This window comes from Sesamum indicum, linkage group LG11 (assembly GCF_000512975.1).
Source record: "Sesamum indicum cultivar Zhongzhi No. 13 linkage group LG11, S_indicum_v1.0, whole genome shotgun sequence".
Lineage (NCBI taxonomy): Eukaryota > Viridiplantae > Streptophyta > Magnoliopsida > Lamiales > Pedaliaceae > Sesamum > Sesamum indicum.
The window spans coordinates 5,737,729-5,765,379 of NC_026155.1; the positions used below are offsets into that span (position 1 = coordinate 5,737,729).

The following is a 27,651-nucleotide window of genomic DNA, read 5'->3' on the forward strand; positions in this document are numbered from 1 at the left end:
AACTCCCAAGAGACATAGAGAAAAATCCAAAAGAACAAGTCAATGCCATCACTGTGTGACATGAAAGAGCTACTGGTGAAGAGCCACCAATGGAACAAGCCGAGGAAACAAAAGTTCAAAAAGAGGAGGAGCCCCATGAAGGCTCGTGGTACTATTCCTAATTATATGAATTGTTATCACTAAATTACCCGAAATCAAATATCACATGATATTGGATCAAGAAACACACAACGATATCGTCCTGCAAACCCAAATGATTGAAAATATGTGGTAAGCATTTTGTATGTTTTTTTAGTTGATAAAATTACAAAGATAATATATTTGATATCGTAAAATTATGTTTGTAGGCTGACAGAATGGAACAACTCAAAATAAATTGCGACAATGTTGGAACTGATTTATAGTCATTCTGACAAATGAGGATCAAACACCATGAAGTTGCAAGGGAAATTATGAATTTTTCACGTTAACAGTATCCATTGTACGTGTAGGATCAATTAGCACATATGATGCGAGTGAAGAGATCAGTCCATCTATGGCGCACATCTAGCAAATCTATCAACCGCTTACACTCTGGCAAGTACATCCATTGACACTCCATACATGTTTATCATAGAGGACTATGCACAGAAAGTTAATCCGGAAATGCGAAGACATTATGGACTATCACTAATTCCATTTGAAGGGTTAGATTTAATCCAAAAAAAAAAATTAAACACTTGCTTTCAAGTGGTCTTTCCTCTTGAAAATCATACCACAACGAGCTCTCCATTATTTGAGTCTTAAAAATTACTTCAATTACCAATAGGGATATTGATCAGTTGGCAAGTACCATCTAGATGTGTTGTGCTGAAATATGGAACAATTGAATATAAACTAGATGGCTACGATACGGCATACTTAGACAGGCATAACCTTTTGGGAAGGACATTGATCATCTTTAGTCATTTGTGAGTTGTTCCCTTTCTGTTTTGTAACTTTTCCCTTTATTTCTATAATATTATATATAAGCATAAACACATAAGAGAAAAGATTAATGATTTTTATGATTGAAGTTTCGCCAATCCCTTTTTTCTTTCTCTTTTTGCTCTTATCGTCTAAATGGCATTGAACACAACTATTTGTAATTTCTTTTGACTTAACATAAAGAGGATTATGGATATGCACTTCATTTGTCTGATTATTATCTTCATCAACTAAACCATTAGAAGCAGCTGAATCATCTAAACTCAAATTTGCAAGCCAAGCACTTGATTTTTCAGCAACACTATCAAAAGTTTCTGTCAACATAATTATTGTCTCTTCATGAGCTTTGCATTGCATAACAAGATCATAAGTCTTTCTCACTTTTTGATTGACAAATACGATATCAGAGACAATATTTCTACTTCCCCTCTCGTCACTTCCACACGCACTTCCTTCGTGAGAAACTCTATTCTCACAATCTTGCTCCATCTTTTCTTAATGTACTTCTCAGGTATAGAATATACATTCATATAATTTAAGGCTTTTAAAATATGCCAACACAATGCGCCCATAAACTCAAATTTGTGATAACTATACTTAATTTTCTCCTATTGCCTATCAAATATCACCATTCTGAACCTTGAGAATTCACCATAAGATTTCATTTTGAATACAGAAAAAGTTACCAATATGTGAAGGTGGTTCTATGAATTCATTGTTCAAAGATTCAAATAACTCTACTTGAAACAGGTTGAATACATTAAGTGTATATACCTCAGCACCATGGTGTAATAGTAGGTTATGTTCCAAATCGTCCATAGCGACAACGCGTGTCCTCAATCTTTTCATTTGCAAACCAAGGTTTCTGAATCTTTTCATAATTAAGAACAGATTGTACGAAAAAATTGGTCTGCCACTTTTTTTTTTTCAACATCGAGTTTGTTCCTTCACTTCTAGATGTAGCGAAAAGTCTGGTACTAAACTTGTTGTTACTAAATATCGTAGCCCATATGTGTTTCAAGGATACATGCCATTCAACCATTTATGACTACTAAGATCATAATGATCAATCATACTTTTCCATGATACCTCAAACTCTTCTTCGAATTTACAACATTGCGTACACTTATTCCACAAATGCTTAAACCCTTAATCATTATTCAAACTGCCTAAATGTGAGGGAGTATTTTGATTGATATGACATTGATACAACCGATGATGAGCACATGAAAATATTATGTCAACTGCATTCATCATTGCTTCACATTGATCTGTAAAAATAGTTTAAGGTTGTTTATCACCCATGGACTCAAGCAATATCCTGAACAACCACTTAAGGAACTCTCAGTTTCATCTGACATGAAAGCTAAACCAAACATCACATTTTGATTATGATGATTTATACCCACAAAATGTACACATATCAAATTGTATCTATTTGTTCATTAAGTGGTATCAATAGAAAGTACATCTCCAAAATATTCAAATCAATCCTACATCTATGGTCTCTATAGAAAAAGTTCATCACTCTGTTATCATCATCTACTTGCATATTCCAATAGAAAAAAGGTTAGTTGTTAGCCTTATTCACAAAATACTGCAACAACTCAGAAACATCTCCATTCTCAATTTTGTATATTTTCTTAATCGAGAAAAATGGTCATATGCATCTTTTCAAATAAATCCTAAATGCTTTAGCGCTTGAGCTTCCCCTTCCATGTAAGAACAACACTAGCAATAGGTATTCAGGCATTTATCAATGCTTCCAAGATAGATCTTTGAGCATGTGAAATATTATGTGATGATCTCAATAAAAGTGTTTGATCAGCTACAACTATCTCATGATTATGATCCATCACAAATCTAGTTATTCTCCACTCTCCCTCTTTTTCACGCCAACTCTAATCCTTACTTTACATTGAGTTCAAGTCACCAGTTGATGAGGGAAGAATTACAAAAAGATCGATATACCCTTAATGAAGGGTAAAAATGACATTATATGCTGTTAAGTCAAGCTCGGTTCTGTATAAGGCGAGGAGGGAATCCAGTTATATAATTTGCATGATTGACGGACAAGATCGCGATATTAGGCTCTAGCGCGATTCGGATGCGTGATCAGTGATGAGCTGCCTGATTAAGGGCTCAAGGCCCGTGATCTTGACACGTGGCAACCCGACATGGTATATTCAGACCATATAAATATACAGAAATCAAACCAATTGAGGTAATTGAGATTTTGATAATAATCTAGCTTTTCTTTATTACACATTCTTCGACCTAAAATCTAACTTGGGCGTCAGAGTGTCTACGTCAGGGACCTACTCGACTAGCTGACGTGTTTTTCTGATCCACAGAAATCTTTTGAGGTCGGGAACGAGGCGTGATCGTGATCGCACTTCCATATCATTTGTTTCAGACCCGATCACCAGTTTTTGATATAATAGTATTCTCTCATTTGAATGTTTTTCATCTTTGGTACCAGGGCAAGAATTTTCAAATTCTTTTGCTTGGAGTTTGTTAGTGCCCAAAGAATAACATTGGTCACTCTCTTTAACACTAAATCCTTTGGGATGTGCAGATTTACAATATAATAAATATGCATCTTTCATACTTTTCATTACTTGACCAACTACCAATCGAATCTCCAATTCTTCTACTATAGAGCTTATAGACGGTATTTTATTCACTACAAAAGATAAATGCCTTATTGGGCGAATTTTGGGACGGCATTGGGATGACTTTGGGATGAAACAATGTCCGCCTCAAAAAGCCCCGCCCAAAAATATTTCGGACGATTTTGGGATGGCTTCTACCAACCGTCCCAAAATTTGAGATAGAATTTAGGATAGCATAACAAGACCATTCGAAATATATCCAAAGGCTGAATAATTGAAATATAGATTTGGGATGAAACTTTTAAATCAGATATATTATTTTTGGAATAGTTGTTGGGACAGTGTTTGGGACATGTTTTCTTTGAATCAAACGTATTATTTTTTGAACGATTTTTTGGGACAGCTTTTGGGACATATTTTCTTTTTCTATTAGGGATATAATGTCGTCTCAAATATTGTCCTTAATTTTAATTAATTTAAAATACTTTTTATTTTCTTTTTTTGTGTTTATACTTTTTGTTAATATTATATTTAATTTATTATTAAAGACAATATTTTCATACAAAAAAAATTAAAATTAGCCAAAATATTTCAAATGCAATCTAATTTGAATTTCAAAAAACATAAAAAATCTAATCTAACGGCTGGGGCGAATGCTGGTAGGTAAGCTAAGGGTTTGCTGCATCCCGGGTCAGTTGCTGCATGGATTCCTTGGTTGGGGCATCAACAACTGAGGATGAGGTGGGACTGCCGGTGGATAGTTGAGGAGCAACGTTTGGATTCCCATCTTTTCAAAGATCACGACCAATATAAACTTGATTTCTTGAAGCTGTGTTGAGACGGGAGGTTCTAGCGGCAAGGCGGCAGTGGACGTTGATGCTCTGTGGTCCTTGGTCCACGAGCGAGCGAGATGTGATGTGAACGCCTCAGACCCCATGCCAAAGACTTGGCCTTGCTTCCTACCCTAAGTTGGTTGCTATGGCCCAAAGCTGCTCCTCCTCTAGTGGTGCGGCACTAGCAGCTGATGAGGTACCCCTCCTCCTATGGCGTTGATTGGAGAGCACGCTCCTTGAGCATCTTCTGATATATCTCCAGAAAATAAGTAAGAAATGATGCATTAGTAAATAATTAATTTTTTTGTTTTAAGAGGAAAAAAAAAAAGAAATGTAACTTACCGCCACCTCCTCTACGCGTGAACCACTCAGCCGCCGTTCACTTTCTTCTTGCAACAGTCAGTAAATACCTCCATTCACAGAGGTGGACGCTTGAGCTGAGTCTCCTACACAGATATTTAAAAATGTTAGAAATTTGTAAAAAGTTTATTATTAAAAATATTTAAAGTTTTACTAAATCTAATTTACTTACTAATTTTCTCTTGTGCTCGTTCATTGAAGAGGACCCCCTGCGATACCGTTGACGGTGGCATATCTGCCCAGACAACACAGAGATACCTATTAGGACCTTTGACCACAAAATCAAGGAAAAATGGTAGATAGGACATTAGTATAAAATTAAATTATAGTTATATTTATAATATATAAAATTAGCAATATGCATTGAACTAAACCAGAATGAGAGAATGAGGGTCTTTCATACAAATATATCAGAAAGATGGAATATTTATGCCCATTAGTTATGAATCCATCATGTTTTTCATTTCTGCCACTTAAAATAATTTACTAGAAATTTCTTCGCATTTTTTTTTATACCGAAGATTAGGGGCAATCAAAAAAATTTAAAACCGCCCAAAATCGGCCCAGTCAAACCGAAACGAACCATTTTTTATGATATATTTTTCAAACAGTACTTTTAAATTTAGAGTAAAATTGCACTACACTATTGATTTGGTTTTAATTTAAAATTTAAAAAACCGCTAAAAATCAAACCGCACTACTAAATACATAAATAATTTTTTAAATTATATATATAATAATTCAATAAAATAATTAATTTTTTAGAAAAAATTCATATTCGAATTATATAATCCCAAAATTTATATGTTATCAAAGATCGACATTAGAAAGGCCATTTTTGTAAAAGATATATTTGGACTTTATATTAAAAGATATATACTTAATTCTTTACGCTCATTCAAGTTTTCAGCCCATGATCGTCTCAATTTTTTATTTGTTTTTCTCCCCTGTTTTTTTATCCCCCTTTTCTGCTTTTCTCTCCCCTCTTTCTTTGTTGTATCTTTCTACTTTTTATCTCTATTCTCTCTAAAATCGACCATTAACCTTTGTTGGATTAAGTGTTTTTTTATCCGATTAATATCTTTGATCTTATATTTTAATCTACTTAAAGTTGTGGAGAGTGATGGTGGTGTATGGTGCATAATGCTCTTAGATGTTTTTCATACCGAATCTCAGAAAAACCTACTCAAACAGAAAAAATCAAAGATAAATAATATACTTTTAACATCAAAATAATGGGTCAAACACAATTTAATCTCACATTATTTCGAAATGAAACAGTTGACGAAAGCAACCAAATTCAATATATACATCACAAACTCCAGTTAAAAACACATTTAGAATAAGTATGGAAGAAAGAATGATTTTGGTTGTGGGTTTATAATTTTTAAGGTAAAAAGTATGATGTACCTTGAAAAAGCTCAACTTAAAGCTCTAGTGTGGGTGGATGGTGGTGGTGATGGACGGTGGTCGGCGGTGACGTCGTGAGAGGGAGAGAGAAAAATGTTGCTTTGAGTGGGGGAAAAGGGGTTTTTAGGGATTTCTAATGGCTAAATCCCAATTAAAATAGACGCGGCATTTGGGACGATATGAATAGTTGCAATTGTCGTCCGAAAAAATAGAATTTAATCAAAATAATAACAATAAAGGTCTCGAATATAACAAAATCGTCCCAAATGACATTCCAAAATAATTTATTAAAATTACTTTTAAATTTTAAAAGAATTATAAAAAAATATGTCTACAACATCTAAATGTATAAAACGAATTATTAACATTAGTGTTGCAACCTAATCGAATTGCATAAAATTTATAAAAAAAATGTAGTATGTTCACTAAGAAGGAATATGGTAATTGAATGTTCATACTTATAAGATTTATAAAGTTTCTAGGGCTAAATAATGTAAGTTTAGAAATTAAGGGATTAAATTATAAATTTTAATATTAGGACCTTTTAAAAAAAAGAAAAGAAAAAGAGAAAATTGAAATATGAGAGTGAGAGGCGGCGCTGAGAGGCCCAAAACCCACACGTGTTGTCATCTCTAATTGTTATCCCCTATATATATATATATATATATGTATTTGCAAATTGAAGATAGATTATATGTTAAGTGATGTTACTTTTAATTAATTGGTTATTTCCTAATAACTCGTTTTAGTTAATTGCCTAATTTAGTTTTTAATCAATAATCATTTGATCCTTCAATTAGCTTATACTGATTAATTGCAAGCAATTAAATACACTTAATATTTTATTTGTTGAAACTTAACATATTATTTAAAATGAATCTATTGTTCGGGTGCAGCTTTAGTAATTGCATCACATATATAATTGTATTTTTCTAGTTAGTAAAATTAGACATTGAGTAAATAAAAATAAGAATAATTACCATTAATAGTCTCTGGGATGAGAAGCTTATAAAATTCTCCATTCATTCACCATGTGGATTATACAAATACTAATTATTAATTATTTAAGTTTAACTAATTTCAATTCGATTAATACGATAAATTACAAACAATAAAGAATACTAGATTTACTTATGAGTTGGTATAGTTGGCTAATTGTACTTTTTCTTGATTAGCTGCCAACTATATTCAATTAATTAATTAAACAAAATTTTACAGAAAATATAATAGATATGGATGCGATTTCAGGTTTAAAATACCGTTGTTTTTTCTACTAGAATATAATATAACTCGTATATAACTGCTTTTAGGTCCAAGTTGTTATCGTACTCATACTTTCGAGGATATTGGTATTATAGGATGGGCTTGTAGATGAAATTATCCACTCAGTTTTCTTGTGATCCCATCGAGACAAGTCTTGTTTTAGGCTCTATCGTGAGTGTCATTTACAACTATATTTGTATTTGTAAAACTGGAGGAATATTATATGTTACATAGGTATAAAACTGGTGGTCTTTCTTGCGGCGATTCTACAATGTTTCTTGAAATTGTTATGAAAATTAATATGATATTTGGTTATCTATTTGGATTGAAATGAGCCTTTGGAACTCTATGGATTTAAGTGCTACTTATATGGTATTCTAGTATTCAGTATGAACTTGCATTAGGAACCACTTCTAGAGTCCATATGAGTATTCAAGAGGTCCCGTTTATATTAAAATTGTGTGATTCGTCGTAAAATTCAATATGCATTTGATGTTTAAATAGTATATTTTCTATATGATTGTTCGACTGGTTTTATAGATTTGATCATATGGTCCTTACAAAGCGATCAATGGGCTTGGATCTGGACAGTTCGCGGGGCACGCTAGGTATTGGGTTGCTAGTTTAGGCTTCTTCATTCAGTTCTCACTTGGGTATCCCTTCATGAGCAAGCTAGAGGTCGTCTGCAAGTGATTGGGGCAGCCATATTCCTAGACATGGCGAGTTCAATGCGGTCAGGGGGTTGTTGCATGGAGGATAAGGTAGTAAATGGTCTTTCGGGAGGCATAAGGTGGTGATCATGTGACGGTCTTTTCTTGATACGGTCTTTGCCTGATACGGTCTTCATAGGCCTGATCGATATTTTTGCCGATCAATATAATATGTCTCGACTATTTTGATCGAATTTTCTATTATCACTACTTTCTTCTGCGTGCACCCACGCATGGACTCACTAAGCTTTCGTTTACGTACTTCCAATCTCCTCCTCCAGATACAGATACTAACGTAGAGAAGTCAAGATCTAGGTAACATAGGAAAGAGATCAAGGTGATTAGGAAGAAGGCTGAATGGTCATAACTCGTAGTTGTTCCGGTTATCAGGATGCAATTTTGATCAGTATATTGTTGTAATGGTTTCAGTTAGATCGCGTTTCGAGAATAGGGCCTAAAGTAAGAGTCCTACTTTTTGGGCGTGACAAGGTGGTATCAAAGCTTAGGTTATTGTCTAGGCTATGCTAGGACAAGATCTTTGAACGTAAGGTGTAAGCCGACTATCGGATTAGAGTTAAAATTCAAAATCATAATTTATTTGGGATTTTTGGATTTTTTCAGTGGTAAAATTGTTATAGATCACTGTTGAGTGGCCGATCAATATGCATGTACTACAATTTAAGTACTGAGTAGAGAAATCATGTCACTAATCTTGTTATGGTAGCTTCCTTTAGGTTATGACAATATTACAAGTTCGGGTTGCATACTAGTTTTGAATTTGATAAGGACTCTTTAGAGACATACTATGTTTTCATATATGGAAAAGAACTTATATGACAAGTGTGGTATTGATTGGTTGACATAGCTTCGATATGAGTAACCATCATTAGTGATGTTGAATCTATAGTTGTTGTCTTGGGATTAGCTGGTTACCAATTAAATGTTATGTACATAATGTTACTAGGATGCCTTGAGAGATGATTTGAACTTCTGTAAAAATTATTGGAGGGATGAGAGGACATTGCTGGTGTTCAACCAATTTTTGTATTTGGTGAATGGTAAATTTCATAAATTTAACGTAATGTTCAGAAATCATGCAATTAAACTTGTTTTATTAGGCTATTCTCCATATTCTAAAGATAAAACTACCTCTAATGATGATGGTTTATAATGTATAAGTAGTTTTCCCGGCCATATGTGGTCCATCGCTGAAGCCAAGACAGCTCAATTAGCTGCATTCATAAGATGTTTTTTTTCTACATTTCCTAGTTGCCAACTAAATGTCTTGCTGCCATTTAAGGCTAATTCCACTTGATGAATATTGGAATATGTTTATTAACTCGAGTAGCATATGTAAATTCGAAAAAGAAGCAAGAATGTGACCCTTATGCATGATCGTCACACAATGTGCATTATGTTCCAAAATGTTGTAACCAAGTCTTGTCTAATGTAGTCAATCTCTCCTGTATAATCAGCCAAAGAACTCGCTTGCTGCTGTTTAAGCTGATCTGGCTTTCAGCTTTAAAGGGCCCAACCCAGAACCCATTGCCTGCTTATCATTTTGAATTCCAGGGACCTTCCTTGGTTGGCTCCCTTGTGGACATGGGAAGTCAGTCAACCCTTCCCGGCCTTATCAAAGATACCCTCCGCAACCAATGTGGGCTAGTAGAGGCCAAAGAGAGCGCGAAAGAAAGAAGCCCGCATATAGCTTATGTCTTGTATTAGGTTCATTATAAAAATCTCAACACTAAAAGTAGAGGATTTGAAAAGTAATGATTAGATAATCTTATTCAAGTGATTAAAGAATGATTGACCTTGTATAGAATGCCTCTACGTGAAATAATGAACAAAGTATAGATAGATTGGGTCTGAAGTTGGGGGTTAACATGTATCTAAAGATTGACGGAAAAAACTTAGGAATAGAATTATTAGGACCTTATTGGCACGACAAGTATATTATATACATATTGTAATTGTAAATACGAGGTTCGAGTATGTCGTGACATGTCAAGTTGCAAGATGACCAATTAAAATCTTGTCTAGTGTATTAATATCAAGACTCTAAGGCGCATACCATGTAAGTATAAACTACTTGTATCTTTACACAATTATTTACTAAACATGAAAGAGCTTCAAAGAATAAGTTGATATGTGTTAAAACTTTTTTAACAGAGGAAAAGTGTGACACCACGTATATATATATATATATTATATTAAATATTATGGATCATCTTGAACAAATTAATATATTTCCACCCTGAGATTTAGTTTTCTTCACCTGTTCCTTACTTAAGGTTTATTTATAAAAAGTTTATTATAGTTAATTTGGGATTGAAAGTAAATAATAATTATATATATGAAACATAATTAATTAATTTGTGATGATTAGAAAGTCTCAGATTGATTAGAAAATAAATCATAGGGTATAATTTGAATATAATCAAACTTTAAGGAGTTACATTGAAACTTTATAAAGTTTCTAGGGTGAAATCATGTAAGTTTAGAAATTAAGGGATTAAATTATAAATTTTAATAAAAGTTATTAAAATTTAAAAGAAAAAAAATGAGAAAATTGAAATATAAGAGTGAGAGACGGTAGTGTGAGGCCCAAAGCCCACATATATTGTCATCTCTAATTGTTGTCATCATATATTTACATATATATATATATATATATATTGAATTAATTAATTAAATAAAATTTACAGAAATTATAATAGATATGGATGTGATTTCAAGTTTCAAATACCGTTGTTTGGTTCAGTACAAGAATATAGATATAACTTGTATATAACTACTTTCAGGTTTAAGCTGCTACCGTGCTCATAATTTTAAGGATATTGGTATAATATGATGCACTTGTAGATAAAATTATGCACTCAGTTTCCTTATCATCCTATGGACGGTAGTCCTGCTTTGGGCTTTACAATGAGTGCCATTTAAAATTATTTTGTATTTGCATAATTGGAGGAATATTATATGTTATCGTGCATGGCCATACATACGTATAAAATAAGTGGTCTTTCTTATTTCTTGAAATTGTTATGGAAATTAATATGATACTTGGTTATCTATTTGGATTGAAATGGGCTTTTGGAACTTTATGGAGGTAAATGCTATGACGGAATTATTATGTTGATCATGTGGTGTTCTGCTATTCAGTATAATCTTGCGTTGTAAGCCACCTTTAGAATCCATATGAATATCCAGGAGGTCCCATTTATAATGAAATTATGTGGTTCGTCATAAAATTCAATATGCATAGGATGTTTAAATGGTCTATTTTCTCTATGATTTTTCGATTGGTTTTATGAATTTGATCACGTGGTCCTTATGAAGTGGTTAATGGCCCCGGGGCTGGACGATTTGTGGGGCACCCTAGGGGTAGCATTGGACTGCCAATTGAAGCTTCGTCTTTCAATTCCTACTTGGGTATCCCTTCATAAACAAGCTAGATATTGTCTGCAAATGATTGGTGTTGCCCATGTACCTACTCATGACCAGTTCAGTGCGGCTGTGGATTTGCTCCCTACATGGAGGATAAGGTAGTAAATGGTCTTTCGGGAGACATAAGATGGTGATCATGTGATGGCAGGCCTAACTGATATTTTGCCAGTCAATGTAATATGTTTCGACTATTTTGATCCATTTTTCTATTATGACTATTTTCTTCCACGTGCACCCACGCATGGCCTCATTAAACTTTTGCTTACGTATTTTAAATTTCCTCTTCTAGATGTGGTAACGTGGAGAAGTCAAGATCTAGGTGACATAGGAAGAGAGCAAGGTGATTAGGAAGAAAGCTGAATGGTCACGACTCGTAGTTGTTCTAGTTATCAGGTTGCAATTTTGATGACTATATTGTTGTTATGGTTTCAATTGGATCGCGAGAATAAGGCCTAAAGTACGAGTCCTATTTTTGGGGCGTGCAAGGTGCCAATGCAAAGACCTTCTGTTCCAACTCCTTTCGAAGTCGTTCCAAAATTGGCCTAAATTGCAACAGAAATTGGAACAAATTTTTGCCTTCCAAAAGATTCGTCCCAATAACTCCTTTTGTTTGTAGTAATTATTTTAGGCATCAATAATTCTCCAAATGTAAATTATTTCTTCGAACTGATTTGGATCTTCATCATCAACTTCATTTGACATATGTTGGTTTTCTCCATTGTATTTCTTTTTCTCAATTATTGAGTATTAGTTGTATTTACACAAACAAAAAAGTAATATTAGCAACAATAATATTATACTATATATATATACACACACATACACAACAACACACAAGCGTGCACACACTCAACACATACAACAACACAGAAACAAACAAACATAGAGAAAACATACACACTCGAACACTTGCTCACACAAACACACATTGTTACAGATACACACAAACGACATTGCAATAATACCAACAAGTTTAAAACAAAAAATTGCAGCTTCACATTAAGATTTTATTTTCTCATTTTTTTTCTTTTCTATAATAATCTAAATACCAGTATATAAATATGTATAACAAAGAGCAAGATGCCAGGAGCGCCCATCCCTTTGCTCATGCCATCGATCTTTGTCGATGTAATCTTTAAGGTAGTCAGCTTTGATCAGTCGTCATATGTCATACCTTAGCTGGCGACACCTGTTGGTATCGTGCTCATACTTCCTGTGGTACCGACGAAAATATTTAGATATAGGAAGTTGGGGTCCCTCCTCGAAACCCTTAGGCTACTACAGAGTAGGGAGTAGGTCTATAGGCATGAGCATTTGTGTCGGGCTGGTTATGAGCGAGGTGTAATGTTTGTTTTTTGGGATCGAGGGGATTAAACCGTCCTCTGGGTTCCCCCTCTGCTCCTGTGAGAGGATGGTTCTTCCTGGTCCATTCCTTTATGGCGTTATTATCCTTCTTCATTAGTTGGGCATCCTCTAAATTTATGTACTTGTCCGCCATAGCTAATAGGCCGTAGAAGTCAGAAATGGGCTTCATGGCCTGTGATTCAAATAGAGGTTCCCTAGGAAGCCCTTACATAGCACTAATCAGTACTTCTAGATACGTGGCTAGAACCTCTAGGATGGCTTTGTTAAAGCGTTCATTTACGCCCTTAATGTCTCATTTTCCTCTTGCTTTACTCCAAAGAGACTGATGGCCGACTTTTGGCACTTCTTGCTGAAACAAGTGGATCGACCCGGGAAGCGCGGTGGAAGTGCGAAAATTCAAAAACTAACGATTCAACATACAATTAAATCCCAATCAAGAGGTGTAGTCTTGATCTTTTCCCGGGCTTTCAGTGTACAAATAATACAAAGGCCATAGAAAAATACAAGAAAACGAGAAGTATAAAAAGTAAATGGAATTTAACCTCGTCGTCTTTCTTGTTCAGCTACAAGCATTAATTTCTATCCATTTCTGGATCCGTCCATGGCGAGATCTCAATCTAGAGATCCTCCAAAGACTCACAACACTACTAAAGGATGTGGAGATTTCATGCTAGCAAAACCTCCAGACAAGTGCAAAGAATCAACAACGTTATTGATTAACGTTGGATCCTTTATTCTTCTTTCGATCTCTAAGATCTTGAGAGGATTTTTGGAGAGAAAATCATAGAGAAAACAAGGAAAAGAGGTTGCTGGTTGTGCATCATAGTGTGGTTAGAGTTTTGGGTGCTTCATTTATGACTTAGTCATATATTCAACATGGAGTCACCTAGTCAAGACCCTAAAACAAAGCCTCACCAAAATGCCACCTTATGGCCGAGGTTGGTGCACCCTAGGGCACCAATTCGGCCACACCAAACCCAAAGAGGGGTTTTGGTCCTTCTTTACCTAACTATGGTCTAACCAAAGCCTTGGGCTTGCATTTTAATGGACCAGGCTTCATCAATTAAAATTAAATCAAGCCACGTCTAACGAACTTTAAGTCAAACCTTGTTTAATTTACAAGCCTAACATTAAAATATCCTTTAATCCAATTAAGGGATCCAAGCCTCTTATTATCTCTCTTTCAATTTATAAATTTAATGTATAAATCAGACCAAACCCAATAAAATTAATTTAATTAATTTTAATAGCTAATTTGAAATTTTAATTAATCTAATTAGTTAAATTTCAAGTCATTCATCCAATGGATTGGTCTAAATAAATGATCCAATTATTTATTCTCTCCAAAGATTAATTTAATCTAATTAAATTAATCCGACTCTTCTAGAATTAATTTCATCCCATTATAGTGGTAGGGTGTGACTCTTTAGGTTCACCCTCAACTAGACTCGGGCGTTTATGACCAACACAATTAGTTAAATTTGATTTAATTAATTATTTCCAATTAGACTAGGTGAAATATGGCGTGAACATTTAAGCTCTGAATCCATACGAGTACGGTCCTATTGTCAATCATTTTAGGACATGAAATTGGGCGTCGGTTTCCATCCTTAACTAGGCAACTATGCTTGAAACTCGAGATGCGTTTACTCTACTGATCGTCCTAGGAAATCCCGTCCCACTCAATCAATCTCTATGGCCATAGATTTGAATAGTCTAAACTATCTCATAACACATAAGAGATCTCGTTGTCATATACTAACAGGGGAAGGTCCTCTCTTGGAATCCACTATCCTCGCTACATACTCCGACTGTACTGGATAAAACTTATGATGACCATGCCTCACGACACAGCCACCCCTCACCAAATCCAAGATACAACCTTTGTACGCACTTGACTGCCATGATTCCTCAAGTCCAAGGACTAATCACGTACTATCAAAATCGAAAATTTCAATCATACCAAACAAGCCTTAAGAGGTTTCCACATGATAATTCTCGTGAGTCAGTTCAGTCAGTTGACTACCTTGCCAACTGACCCACTAAACTACACATACGACCTACATCTCCTGCCGATAAAACACAGCTGCAGTACTTAGTGTAAGTCTCTGTAGGATCCTCGATGCTCTGTCCTGAAGTCATCGAATTGGAACTTTTCAAATCAATCCTCGGGAGTTGGTTTCATAGCTGTCATGCATAGCCCAACTCTATGGGTTTTACCTTTCGATCTGTAGGCATTTTGTTGTGACATTGCAACCCCGTTCAATATTAATGTTAAGCACATTGAAACATACTACCAACTTGATGAATTCTTACCGTATTCATCAATTTAATATTATTTAATAAAGATTGGAAATGGCAAATAAACACTTGTTGCTAACAAACTGGTATAGAAAAAGTATCTAAATTCTGCAAAAAATCTAACTGATCTAACTGGAAGCTGGTCGAACCATTGTTGAGCAGAATTGATTAGTGTAAAAAGAAATACACGACATTTAATATCATCAGTATACCTGTGCAGTAGTGCTGCTTTTTCAAACATCGGAATGTGCTCAATAGGGTCGGTAGTACCTTTGTAGGTGAGAAGGTGAAAGGGCACCCTAAAATGAACAGGGAGTTCTTCTCCGATGATGTCAGCGCTGAAGAGAATACCACGCTCCAAGAGCGAGGCTTCTCTCATAACCCCTTAGTGGAATTTTGTCATTCTTTTCATGAGAGAGTGCCAACTCTCGGGAGGTCCTTGGAGAACCACCTCCTTACTAGTAGGCTCGACAAATACAGGATCAGCCTCTTAGAAACCAGTAGGGACTTGCTTGTTGGTTCCTTGCTCACTAGGTGTTCCTCTTTTCCCCAATTGGGAAGGTTGTCTTGCTCCGCTAGCTTGGGTGCTCCAGAGAGCTATCTGGACAGTCTCATTATGAATTGCTAAGCTGTTCAGCTAGCAATGGATGGAGAGTAGTAAGCATAGATATTGGATCGAAGACTGGATGGGAGGTGTGGAGTCCTCCTTCAACTTGTTGCGGAGGTGGAATGGCTGAACCAGCTACAGCAGGGAGTTAACTGTTTTCCCTCCGTTGTCACATGGTTCCGATGATGTGTACCGAATTTCAATAGCACCAAAAAAGTTGAAAGATTTTCATGAAAATTCTAACGTTCTTACTGAAGAAATAAACCAAAAATTATATCAAACTGAGAATAATGGTTAAAATGATATGGAAGTAAAGAAAATCGTATGGAGTGCCAAGATTATGTTGAAAATAGCTTGGAAAATGAGAAAGAATATGAGAATTTGAGAGTGATAGCTTGTGTTTCCAAAAAGAATGCATCATACCTCAATTTATAGACGTTCGCAGAGTTATCTGGAGATTTTTTACTACCATATGTCTTAACAGGTCAGCCACCTATATGACGTGGTCGCTCTGCTGTATTATGAATTGGGTTGCTGTATTGAGCTTACTTCTTGGGCCTATCAGGTTAGGAAAAGAAAACAGTTTTATGGGTCTTATACCTTGCTCTCGGGCAAGCAGGGCCTGACCCGTTGGGTTGCATAGTGGGGCCCACAAACTTAACTTTGGGATTTGAAAAAAATATTTGAGGGGGCATTAAACTATAACGCAAATAAAATATAAATTCAAATCAAATTTGAATTGTGATTAAAATATGTTAATTTTAGTGGCATGTTCGAAAATGCAAAATAGTCTTAACTAATAGAACACATATATATAGGTGAAAAAAATTAAAATTCTATAAGCTAGACAGGTGAAATGCTTCTAATCATTTAAAAATAATTTTTTAACAAATTTAAATTTTAATAGCATGGCGATTAGAACTAATAAAAAAGTAGCCTAACAATTGATATAACTTATAATTTAAGTACATGATTATTAAATTTCTTTTTTCATGATTGTCACACAATATTTGGATATATAGATGATAAATTCAACTTATATATATTTCTACTAAACGTGGTGAAATTATTTTTTTTTTCAAGTATTAACAATATATATCAATTAAAAGTTGGTGAAACTATGAGAATGTATGTAATACTCTTGAGATTATTATCAATCTTTTAATAAGTTCGTATCTCTATAAGACTTTTGCTAAAATATTTGTGTTTATAATGTCTTATATTCTCTATCCTAATATTTGCTAAAATATTGCACAAGAAATATTGTATTTTTACATAAATTTTTTTATTACTATTGATGTTCTATAGTACATGTGTATAATACTTATATCCACCAAATCTATTAATAAAATAACATAGAGATGTATCGATGCACTTCATTGTTTCACTATTAATTTTATTGCAATTTATATCTTATTAATTGGCACTATTTAAAAAAAAAAACACGAAAAGAAGATACATAATGTAATAGAATTGCTTCTCTTATTTTTTTTTTTCTAATTTTTCTCTTTATATCACAATTTCAAAATTAAGAAAAAAAGATTGTGCCAAAATTATTAATTTACTCCAGTATAATCCATTTATTTTTAAAAAAAATTTATTTGACTATAAATATTTTTACTATTTCAAGATATAATATATATCTTTACAAATTTAAGTTTATATTAAAATAATTATATAATTATTCAGTTAAATAAATATATCATGACTAAATAGGTAATAGAACTCAAAAAGAGGATATCCATAATTAAATTGATGAATTTGCATAAACACAAAGTAGTTATTATTTGGATAAGTTTCACCACCTCTATAATTGAAAAAACTTAAATAACTTATTGAATTACTTAATTAATAACTATATTTACATTACCTATTATGTTCTTATTAGTAATTATATTAATAAGATTATAATACATAATATAAAAATTTTAGATAATTATTCAGTTAAATAAATATATCATGACTAAATAGGTAATAGAACTCAAAAAGAGGATATCCATAATTAAATTGATGAATTTGCATAAACACAAAGTAGTTATTATTTGGATAAGTTTCACCACCTCTATAATTGAAAAAACTTAAATAACTTATTGAATTACTTAATTAATAACTATATTTACATTACCTATTATGTTCTTATTAGTAATTATATTAATAAGATTATAATATATAATACAAAAATTTTAGATCTTTTTTCTGTTCACACTTTTTCTAAGAGTATATAATGTTTATTTATGGTTTTGTGCCCATTTTTTTTTGCCTTTTTCTGTTCTTTTTTAGGAGAAATGATACGGTGATTGTTTAGGAGTAGCATTTAAATCTTGTAATATTTTTTTACAAAGAGAAATTCTATTGTATATTGTTACAAAAATTAAAATCTTATACACTGACAGTTTGTTCAATTATTTTATAGATGAATGAAAAAGATCATATAACATACATAATAGTTGCACCTCAAATGTCAAAATTACATTTTAGTCTATCTTACTACAAATCAAATGTGCCTTTTTTTACTGCGGATAAGTGATTTAATTCATTCTTCTTTTTTTTTTAACCTGTTTTACTCTTCAAAATTTTTGTTTTACATGATATTTTATTTTCATTTGTCATCTAACCTATTTTAATATGATAAGCGATCTAACTAATTCTCATTTATATCTATGCTAGGAAATTTCTTTAAGAATAATATTAATATAAGATTAATTTAAATAAATCAAAAAATAAAAGAAGCTTTTATGACCATTCATGCTTTCATAAATATATATATATATATATATATGAACATGTATAACTTTCTTCTTATTATCGATAACTAATTTTCTTTTCATAATGTACTGATAAGACATAAGTTCTAAAGTAATAAATAATTAATTAATTATCAATTTCACATAAATTAAAAATATATTTTACTTAACATCATTAACAATAAAAAAATATATCAAATTCATTCAAATGAAAGTATATCACTTGACATTACTAACAGCATAAAAATAATCTCATCGACTAATCCAACAAAAAAATCTATACAAAAGTTACTTCTCATGCCTGTCCAACAAGTTAGTTCCAACCACCATTACATAGGACTAAACAATATTTCAAATTCTTGACTATTCTCATGCCTCAGAGTCTAAATAATATTTCAAATTGTTGGCCACTGTGACCACTTATGAGGATGTAGGCAACACAAATCAACCATTCTTTGGATGGTACAAGTTTGAAGAACAAACTCCCCATTCCATTGCATAAAATTTAGCAAAAGTATGGGTAACATCGTGGTATCGACCTATTATTGTACCACGGGTCTATAAATTAGTAGTAAATTCAACATGCCGCGCCACTAGATTACATCAAAAATTTGGGGATAACGGTAAAAATAATCGTCCAAATCAAACATACCCTGGGATATAACTGAAATATGCCGTAACCTTTGCTTTCTCCACAAAATAAATGATTTTCTCTGGCAAACTATTTTTAAGAATTGTACTGCGGTTTTCTATGTCTTTGTGGAAGTTTGAAGCTTTTAAGCTGCTTTCTTGCAGTAATTCTCAAGCCATTCCATTGTCACACTTTTAGGCCTCTCGAGTGGCAGTCCTAGAGCTCGGTCCCATATAAGCTAATCCAACAAAAAAAGGAAACAAAAACAATGTTTAGGAAAAACCAAAAAGACAGAAGAAGTAGAAGAAAAACAAGTACTAGAAAGAAAGAGATCTGATGTGGAAGATCGAACCTGTGCGCAAATGCCTATAGCCCTTGATACACCGAAGAGTACAGTGTAATATCTGTCAACAAAAACAACAAAACTGTCACATGTATCTTTTCTTTTTTTTTTAACATATAGTACAGAAGAACTGTCCACCAATGGAAGATATTAGAAGAAATTATACCTTGCTTCTGTTAAACCATAATGGTTGAGCAAAACTCCACTGTGGGCATCTACATTGGGCCAAGGGTTTTTCACCTACAAGAGTTGGACCCCGGATGCAATATAATCAGTATAAAATGACGATATAAGGTTGTAGGACATTACTATTCATCAATGATCTCTGGCGCAAAAGTAGAAAGAAAAACAGGTTCATTTGCAGTATCTAAAGATGAGAAACAAATTGAACATAAAGCAAGCATTGCAGGATAGTTTGGCAGTAGGACATTGGCTAAGCAAGCAATAATCATTAATCACTATGTCAGAGTTGTCTCATGAAAAAGTCTGCAGATAGAACGAGGATGATAAGACATCAGAACATGATAGGTTATTCAATTTCATCTCTCTCTCCGTTCCTCTGTAATTGTTGGCTTTTAATCAATTTGAAGCACAGTGATACTCCCCAGGCATGCTTAAAGGAAATTTCACAATTTATAAACTAGTCATGACTTACCTTGCCTAGTTCCAACAGTATAGGGGGCACTACTTGATATAGATTGGAAACCTGCGCAAAAGTATGCAAATGGGGGGTAATTAGATATATGCCAATGCACATGGTCATGTTCGAAGCAACAACTATATCTTGTTATCAAGAGCAACCAGTTTAAATAATGGATCATCAGGCAAATGCTTTAGTGCGAATTCTCTCTGGCATGTGTATCTTGGATCTGTCTTGCGCAGAACTCCATGTCCAAATCCAGGGACAACCTGCAATAGGAATGCAAGGATGAGAAACTCACATTAAGGAGATAAAAGTGTAGGATCTGAGTGCATTAAATGTGAAGCAAATTGCGGTACACAGTCATAAATTGCAAATTTCAACGTCAAGTTACTACCTTTCCACTATTCAATGTCTTCCAGACATAGTCTTTCAGATGTTCTTCGCTGACATTTTCCCCACACTCTTCTACCACAGATTTGATCCATAGCAGGACTTCCTTTAATAACACAGAAGAATCTCAGTTACAGATGAGACATCATTGAGGGTATAGCAGTTACATTAAAGATAAAAGCATATAGGAAAAGGAAATTGAATCACTAATATCGAAAATGATGATGGATTTTTGGATTGGGGGATGTATGGCATTCATTATTCAAAAAATGGTATTTATACAAAAAGTAGAATAGACACTATAATATTTAAAGTACCCCTAATTCAAAGAGTGATAGCTCATTATTATTGCAGGTTGATAGCATGAATAGAATCATCAATTGATTGGTCAGTAAGAGGCATCAATCTCTCAGGTAACATCTAACTGTGCTGCTAAGACAACCATGCCATTAAGAGAAAGAGACGTGTTCAGGAAACAAGTCGTTGAAACGAAAATACCAGCTGATGCCACTGGAGATTACCTAATCCTGTTCAGGATGTATGTTTTTTTTTTCACCATCCTTCAATGTACCACAAAGTTCCCCAGGTGCACTACTGTTCTAAAATAGAAGTTGCAAATTTAAACTCCTTTTATTTGGAAATTTGGAAAGTACTTCCTCCTTGACTTCATTAAAATCTGGGGTGATCAGAGTTGGAATATTACTGATTCCATAACAGCAGAAACGGTCCCACTCGCACCAAAGAGAAAGGTTAACTAAATTATTACACTGTTAAAAAGATTAAGCATTCATTTTTCTACAACTTAGGTCAGTAGCAAACCTTGTTACTCCAGGAATGATTTCAATTTAAGCTTTTATAACTTGCGAACCACAAGTGTTTTATGCCCGAACCAAGATAATCCTAGGAGCCTGAAATGCCACTATGATAGTCACTCTTCTATACTGAGTGCAAAATTCAGAAAGGTACATTATTCTGTCATATCGAAGCCACACCCCTTCACCCACTTTATGAAATGTTTTAAGCAACTACTTATGACCTGAACTAGGTTTTCCTGTATTTTTCACTTCACAGAATCACATTAGGAGATTGTAATCTTTCATCTTTGCATCATATAGTAGTGCAGTAGAAATTGCAGAAGTAAAAGATGTTTCAGAGTATCCAAAACTGAGTCACAACTTCTAATCTGAAGGTGAAAGCATTGGTTTTGGGTATCATACTCATATACAATGGTTTCCCCACCCAGAGGAACGAAGGAGCTTTGAAAAATTTAGTTGAGTATGACCCAGCAGTGAATTCATCTAAAATATTCATCAAAGACAAAGGCATAGATATTACTATTATTTCAGGGCATTGGCATTGCATGAGCTCATTAGCATTTCAACGCACATAATCTGCAACTGTCACACATTGTTCATCGTGAAGTAACAGGAAAACCTGACGCCTAACTAAACGCAAGAACACCTGCCACTACATTTCGGTGTTCAAGGCCACATCTACACGAGGTTTTGGAGTTGTACAGAGCAACCAAGCGAGTTTACCATGATTTGCATGTTTGAAATCTACTTCACAAACACCTAAAGAATAGATTAACCACCCACAACTCAGTCCCTGGAATATGGGAGTCTGTATTACTCTATTACAAATTTGCAACAGCAGTAAGGACTGAACGTATCTTGAATTAACTATCATGTTATAACATATCCATCCTCTTGTATGTAGAAATAGGAATAAAGAAGTTAGATCAATCATTCAGTCAGAAGAAAATAATCGCACAATAACATATATAATTCAAAATTGAAGACCAGTGGACAATTACGTGAATTTTTTAATTCAAATATTTCTATCGAGAAATTGGTGCAAGAGTTTAATGCAACAGGGCATCAGCATCAGTAATGATACTTAATGAATGCATGCTTGGCTAAACCCAAAAGGACATTGGCAAACAAACAGCAAAAGAACACCTGATTAGCCAAGCCGTGAAGTGGACCAGCTAAACCATTTAATGCAGCAGCAAATGAGAGATAGGGATCAGACAAGGCACTGGCAACCTGAGAAATTACAAAATCAGATAGAAATACAAGAATATTCAGTGAATGAGAGAGTCCAGAATGTCGGAAAAGATCAACTTTAGAAATTCATTCAGGGAAGTTTAACCAGATGCAAGCATTAGCAAATCATTAGAACCCTAGGCCTTTTATGAGGATCAGAAAATGTGAAGTCACTTACTAGATGACCAGTATGGGCACTAACATTCCCACCCTCATGATCACTGCACCAAATAGCAAATGGCATAAATTTTAAATGGATAAGCTGATTCAGGATCTAAATTAGAATTCGTTGTAAACTCTTTACTACATTGTTCATATTTGAAATTTCATAAATTACTAAACACACCTGTGGATGGTGACATAAAGCCTCATAAGCTCTAACATAGAGGGATTATCAAACCCTAACATGTGGGCAAAATTTCCACCATAATCTAGAGAGTGATCCATTGGTATAACCTGTCCATTCTTGTAAATCCTGCACAATTCAATAAAATGTTATCTGAGGACAAATAAATACAACATACAACAAATTAACCATGGATATAAACACAAATGTTTTCTATTCAAGCAATAGAGATAAAATCCATTAACCAACCTGCGGTAGACATAGGAAGCTACGATTGGAAGTTGAGCAATCAAACTAAGGGAATCCTCGTATGTTGGTTCCCAATACCTGAAAATGACAAACCATTAGCATTTGAATATAGAAAGAAAAGTTGATGTTTCATAAGTACTTAGTAAAACTCACTTTGATTTGTGGATTCCTTTCTCATATGCCTTCTGGAATTCACTTTGAACCTTAAGCAGACACAATATGACATAAATTTTCAGTAAAAATCCAATATATTAAGTCAAGAAGGGTAATCACTTTCCAGAATTTGATACTTCAAATCAGGAACACAATAAACAGCGATACTGACTTGATCAACTTTATCAAAATAAAGAGCTCAATCAATTATACAATGCAAGTGACAAGACTAAAAGGAACATTTAAGGGGCAGCTGATCAAGCAAGATCATTCTTTGAGCAACCATTTTGCATTGTCAGCTATAAGTTCATGACCAGTCCATCATGAATATTTCATAACTTGCTAGCTAGCAAGGAACTAGCAAGAAAACCAACGTCAATGACAAATGTGCTCGAGAAGTATGTCGAGCGTGAAAAAGTTGAAAAGCGATGACAGGTCTCCATCATAAAGGTAAAGGGCAAGGACAGAATATCCAACTCTCTTCATTCAATTAATAATATCTTTTGTTATTTAAGGACCAAAGAAAATGCTTTATGCTCAGAAAACACTTAAGTCGATGAAACATTTCATTCACGATGGAAGAAAAACAGTTAGTCTTTACTCATAAAGAAAGTTAGCAATCCTAGGAAATTATATTCAACGGAAATATTTTGTGCCTAAACATAACAATGAGTTGCACAATGATGAAGACAATGACAAAGCCAAAATATGGCTGAGACATAAACATAAAAGATCCCTATTTCTAGGCTTAGTATCTTATTCTTTCCCCAAAGAAACTCCAGATCTCAAATAGCTGCTGCTTCTTTTTTCCCCTTTAAGCTTCAGTAAAGTGGTGAAGATGATACGGAATTAGTTAATAAATAATAATTAGTAGCTTAAGTAGTGAATTAATATATAGGCATCCTACATGGGCAATTAACAAGCATTCAGAATGACTACATGCATCAAGGACCAGGTTCTAACCTGAAGAGCCATGACTCCGGTTGCAAACTGAGTCATTGGATGAGCAGTAACAGGTAATGCATCAATGGTTTTATATACATGATCTGCAATCACAAATTAGAATCAAATCAACTATGAAAAGTTTGCACAAATAAAGATAAAGACTAGATTACCATTAAATCATAATCTAAGCAGATAAAAATAAGTTTAAGATCTGAAAACCTGGGACAGTAGCACGATTTCTCAATTCCTTTGATAATGCATCCACTTGTTCCTTTGTTGGCACCTAATTAAAGAGAAGGTACAAAAATCTGAAGATCAACCTTTAAAACTATCAAAGAGATCAGGGGACTTGAAGTGCCAATTAGTTAAGAAAAGGGGGATCAAGAATGAGTCAACTTAAGAGAAGATGCTAGTTGCACAGTTTGGTGTACATAAATAAACCTGACATGCTCTACAGCACGTAAAGGTAAGACTAGTAATACATACAGCCAACACATAGAGATCAAAAAATACACTAAAACAGTAAATAAACTACCTTTCCTGTTAAAAGAAGCCAGAGGAGACCCTCAGGCAATGGTTCACCATCGGGCTTTGCTGCTGGTAACAACTTCTGGCATTCAGGAATAGACAATCCCCGGAAGCGAATTCCCTAAGAAAATTTAAGTGAAAATTAACACGCATGGGTAAGTAATTATAACATAACGCCAAAACCTTCTCTAAGAGTCCTTAAAAGTTCTGCAAGAGATATGCACCCAGAAAGATGGAAGCTGCACAATTTTACAATCTACAATAGAGCCAAAGGATGTGTACCTCTTCTGGATCAAGCAATGAGGTTTCCCACAATAATCCCGTCATTCCCCTCATGCCACCAAGCACCTTTGAAAATGTACCATTAATCAATTAAGTTACCAACAAATAATCAGCAGAATTTGCCAGAGAACATAAAAACATGAAAACATACCATATCAACGGTGATGTTCCCCAACTGAACCTTTCCATGTTCCGACTTAAGTTTCTTTAGACGCTCCTGCAACAAATAAACAGGAAGTGTGTGGTTAACATCAATATAACCAAGAACCTTTTAAGCTATCAACACGCTGATCAATTATCAAATAAAGATGGGAGGCATTCAAACAAGCATACATCTACATATCTATACATTTGTTCTTTTCTTGATTTTTCAGTTTCTTGAATGTTAATAAATATGCAACAAGATTATATTGCATACAGTAATTGGAAATTAAAGTCAGAACCAATTTGACGAAGCATGACTGTCAAAATAAAGCAGTGGTTAGATAAATCAGTTACTTCTAGCTTAGTAAAAAAGTACCTGTTGTTCTGGGATCAATTCCTTCAGCTGAGAATGGAGGTCCTACAGACAAGTAGTAAATAACATCAGCAACTTAGCTTGAAGAACAAGCAAAAGCATGAAAGAAAACCAGCAAGGATCATAACTCTCGATGAGGAAGTATTAAGTTAAAAAATAACATGACATCGGTATTCTGCAATCCACAACATTCTTTAAGCCCTTTCTTCTGTTATTATCAGAATCTAAGTTAAGCCTCACATCATGTTTACCACAACTAAAATCACGATATTTATTTTCATGATATTTCTATCCTCAAATTGACTGTTTCCCCATTCTCTTCTTCAGGGATTGAAGCAATGAGGTCTTTGAACCTCCCAAGTCCTCAAGCTGCCAAATAGTGACTAGTGTATCTGACCAATCTACTGACCCAGTGCATCCACAACTTTGCTCCAAATAGAAAGCTAAAAGTCACAAGATATTGAAGCCTTACAACATCAGAGGAGGTCTGGACTTGAAGCCATCTGACAGAATTGCGGAGACCTGGTTGTTGGACCTATTATAAAGCAATTCAAAGTTTAAAGAAAGAGGGATCGTAGTGAAACAAACAAATAAATTATACCTGTATCTAATAAAACAATGAGATTGAGGATAGCCAATTGAATAACATGTGCTTGCATAATTGTATAGCTTATTTTAATTGAACTCTACTTTTACTACAAAAGATCATAGTTATGCTTATTTTTATTAAATTTGGGAGTGTAGACGCATATCTTTATGCAAACGTCTCCAAGATATGTTTGTAATACAAAGGAGCTTTCATTGTGATTTAAATTCCAAAATACAAGTTAATATCATAGTTATACATAATTCTGTTTATGATAATTATTCACCACTTTGGTTTTATAAAGTGATTAATAAAATTATATCTCGCTCATTTTTAGGCAGAGGATAAAGACTACTAATTAATGAAAGCAGAATCAGTACAAAATCACATGAAATCAGATGCCAGATGTTTTCTCTACTTATTTTAGATGATCAGAACGGCAATAGCGACACATAACCGCCAATCATCAGAAAATACTCACAGCACGAGAACGCAACTTGGACAAAAGAGAGACGCTCTTATGGAACACCATTGGTCACGGAAACCAAAACTCACTGCGCCACAAAACAATCAAAAAGCAGTCAAATAATTTACACAAACGCCAGGCATGACTATCCACTTCCACCAATAATCCTATGAACACAAGAAAAACAAGAAAAGAAAATAAATCAGCAGATCAACAGAACAAAATATAACAATTAAAAGCAAGAAACCGGAACTCGTACGTATGCTTGCAGAAAACATACTGAAATCCAACTACCACAAGTTCTAACCATAACTAGAATTACGAAATAAAATTGACACTAACACAGAAATTCATCGGCCGAGCCAGCCAAGACCTATATGAGGAAAATGGTGGAAATTCAAGGAGATGAGCAGAGAGAAAGGCTTACAGTGTGCAGAAGATCGTATGGATTATGGACGGAGTATTGTGTTTCAGGACGCAGTTTAGAACGAGAAAAGTCGTGTTTTTCGGTTTTATTTTTATAATAAATAAAAGATTTTGGCTTTTGCTGGTGAGTGCAGTTTTCTCTTTTGACTTCCAAAAAAGTAGGCAATGTACGGTAAAATGTTCGGTTGGATTTTCACGTGTATACGGTAAAATAGTATTTTTCGTCCCATAATATAGAATTTTTTATATTATTAACTATAATTTATTTTTAATTTTATAAATTTTAAAAAGTAGTATTTTTTATTTCATAGTACATTTCTATTAGATATTTAACATAACAGAACTCGTCGTCGTTCAATATATGAAACTAAAAATACTGTTTTTTCACAATTACGGGATCTAAAATGATAATACCATAACATAATAACAAAACTATAAGTCCTAACGGCCGCGTGCTAATCACGTGCCATCAAAGCC

General features: G+C 34.0%; 1 protein-coding gene across 6 annotated transcripts; it reads right to left on the bottom strand.

Annotated features, from left to right (window-relative positions):
• LOC105173380 (citrate synthase, mitochondrial) lies at positions 19,051–27,307 on the bottom strand. Of its 6 annotated transcripts, none has more exons than XM_011095092.2 (20): positions 27,176–27,307; positions 26,764–26,836; positions 26,169–26,231; positions 25,700–25,741; positions 25,331–25,396; positions 25,180–25,245; positions 24,905–25,018; positions 24,589–24,652; positions 24,388–24,470; positions 23,425–23,474; positions 23,272–23,349; positions 23,023–23,151; positions 22,855–22,897; positions 22,590–22,676; positions 20,633–20,734; positions 20,397–20,504; positions 20,251–20,301; positions 19,762–19,835; positions 19,605–19,656; positions 19,398–19,490 (listed from the first exon to the last, which is right to left on the bottom strand). In XM_011095092.2, the coding sequence occupies exons 2-20, from the start codon at positions 26,812–26,814 to the stop codon at positions 19,398–19,400; spliced, it is 1,416 nt and encodes a 471-aa protein (XP_011093394.1). In that variant the 5' UTR covers positions 26,815–26,836; positions 27,176–27,307. The 6 variants fall into 6 exon arrangements, with proteins under 6 accessions (XP_020553636.1, XP_011093394.1, XP_011093395.1 ...); XM_011095093.2 differs by having other exon boundaries at positions 26,764–26,915; positions 27,176–27,282; XM_011095094.2 differs by having other exon boundaries at positions 27,091–27,209.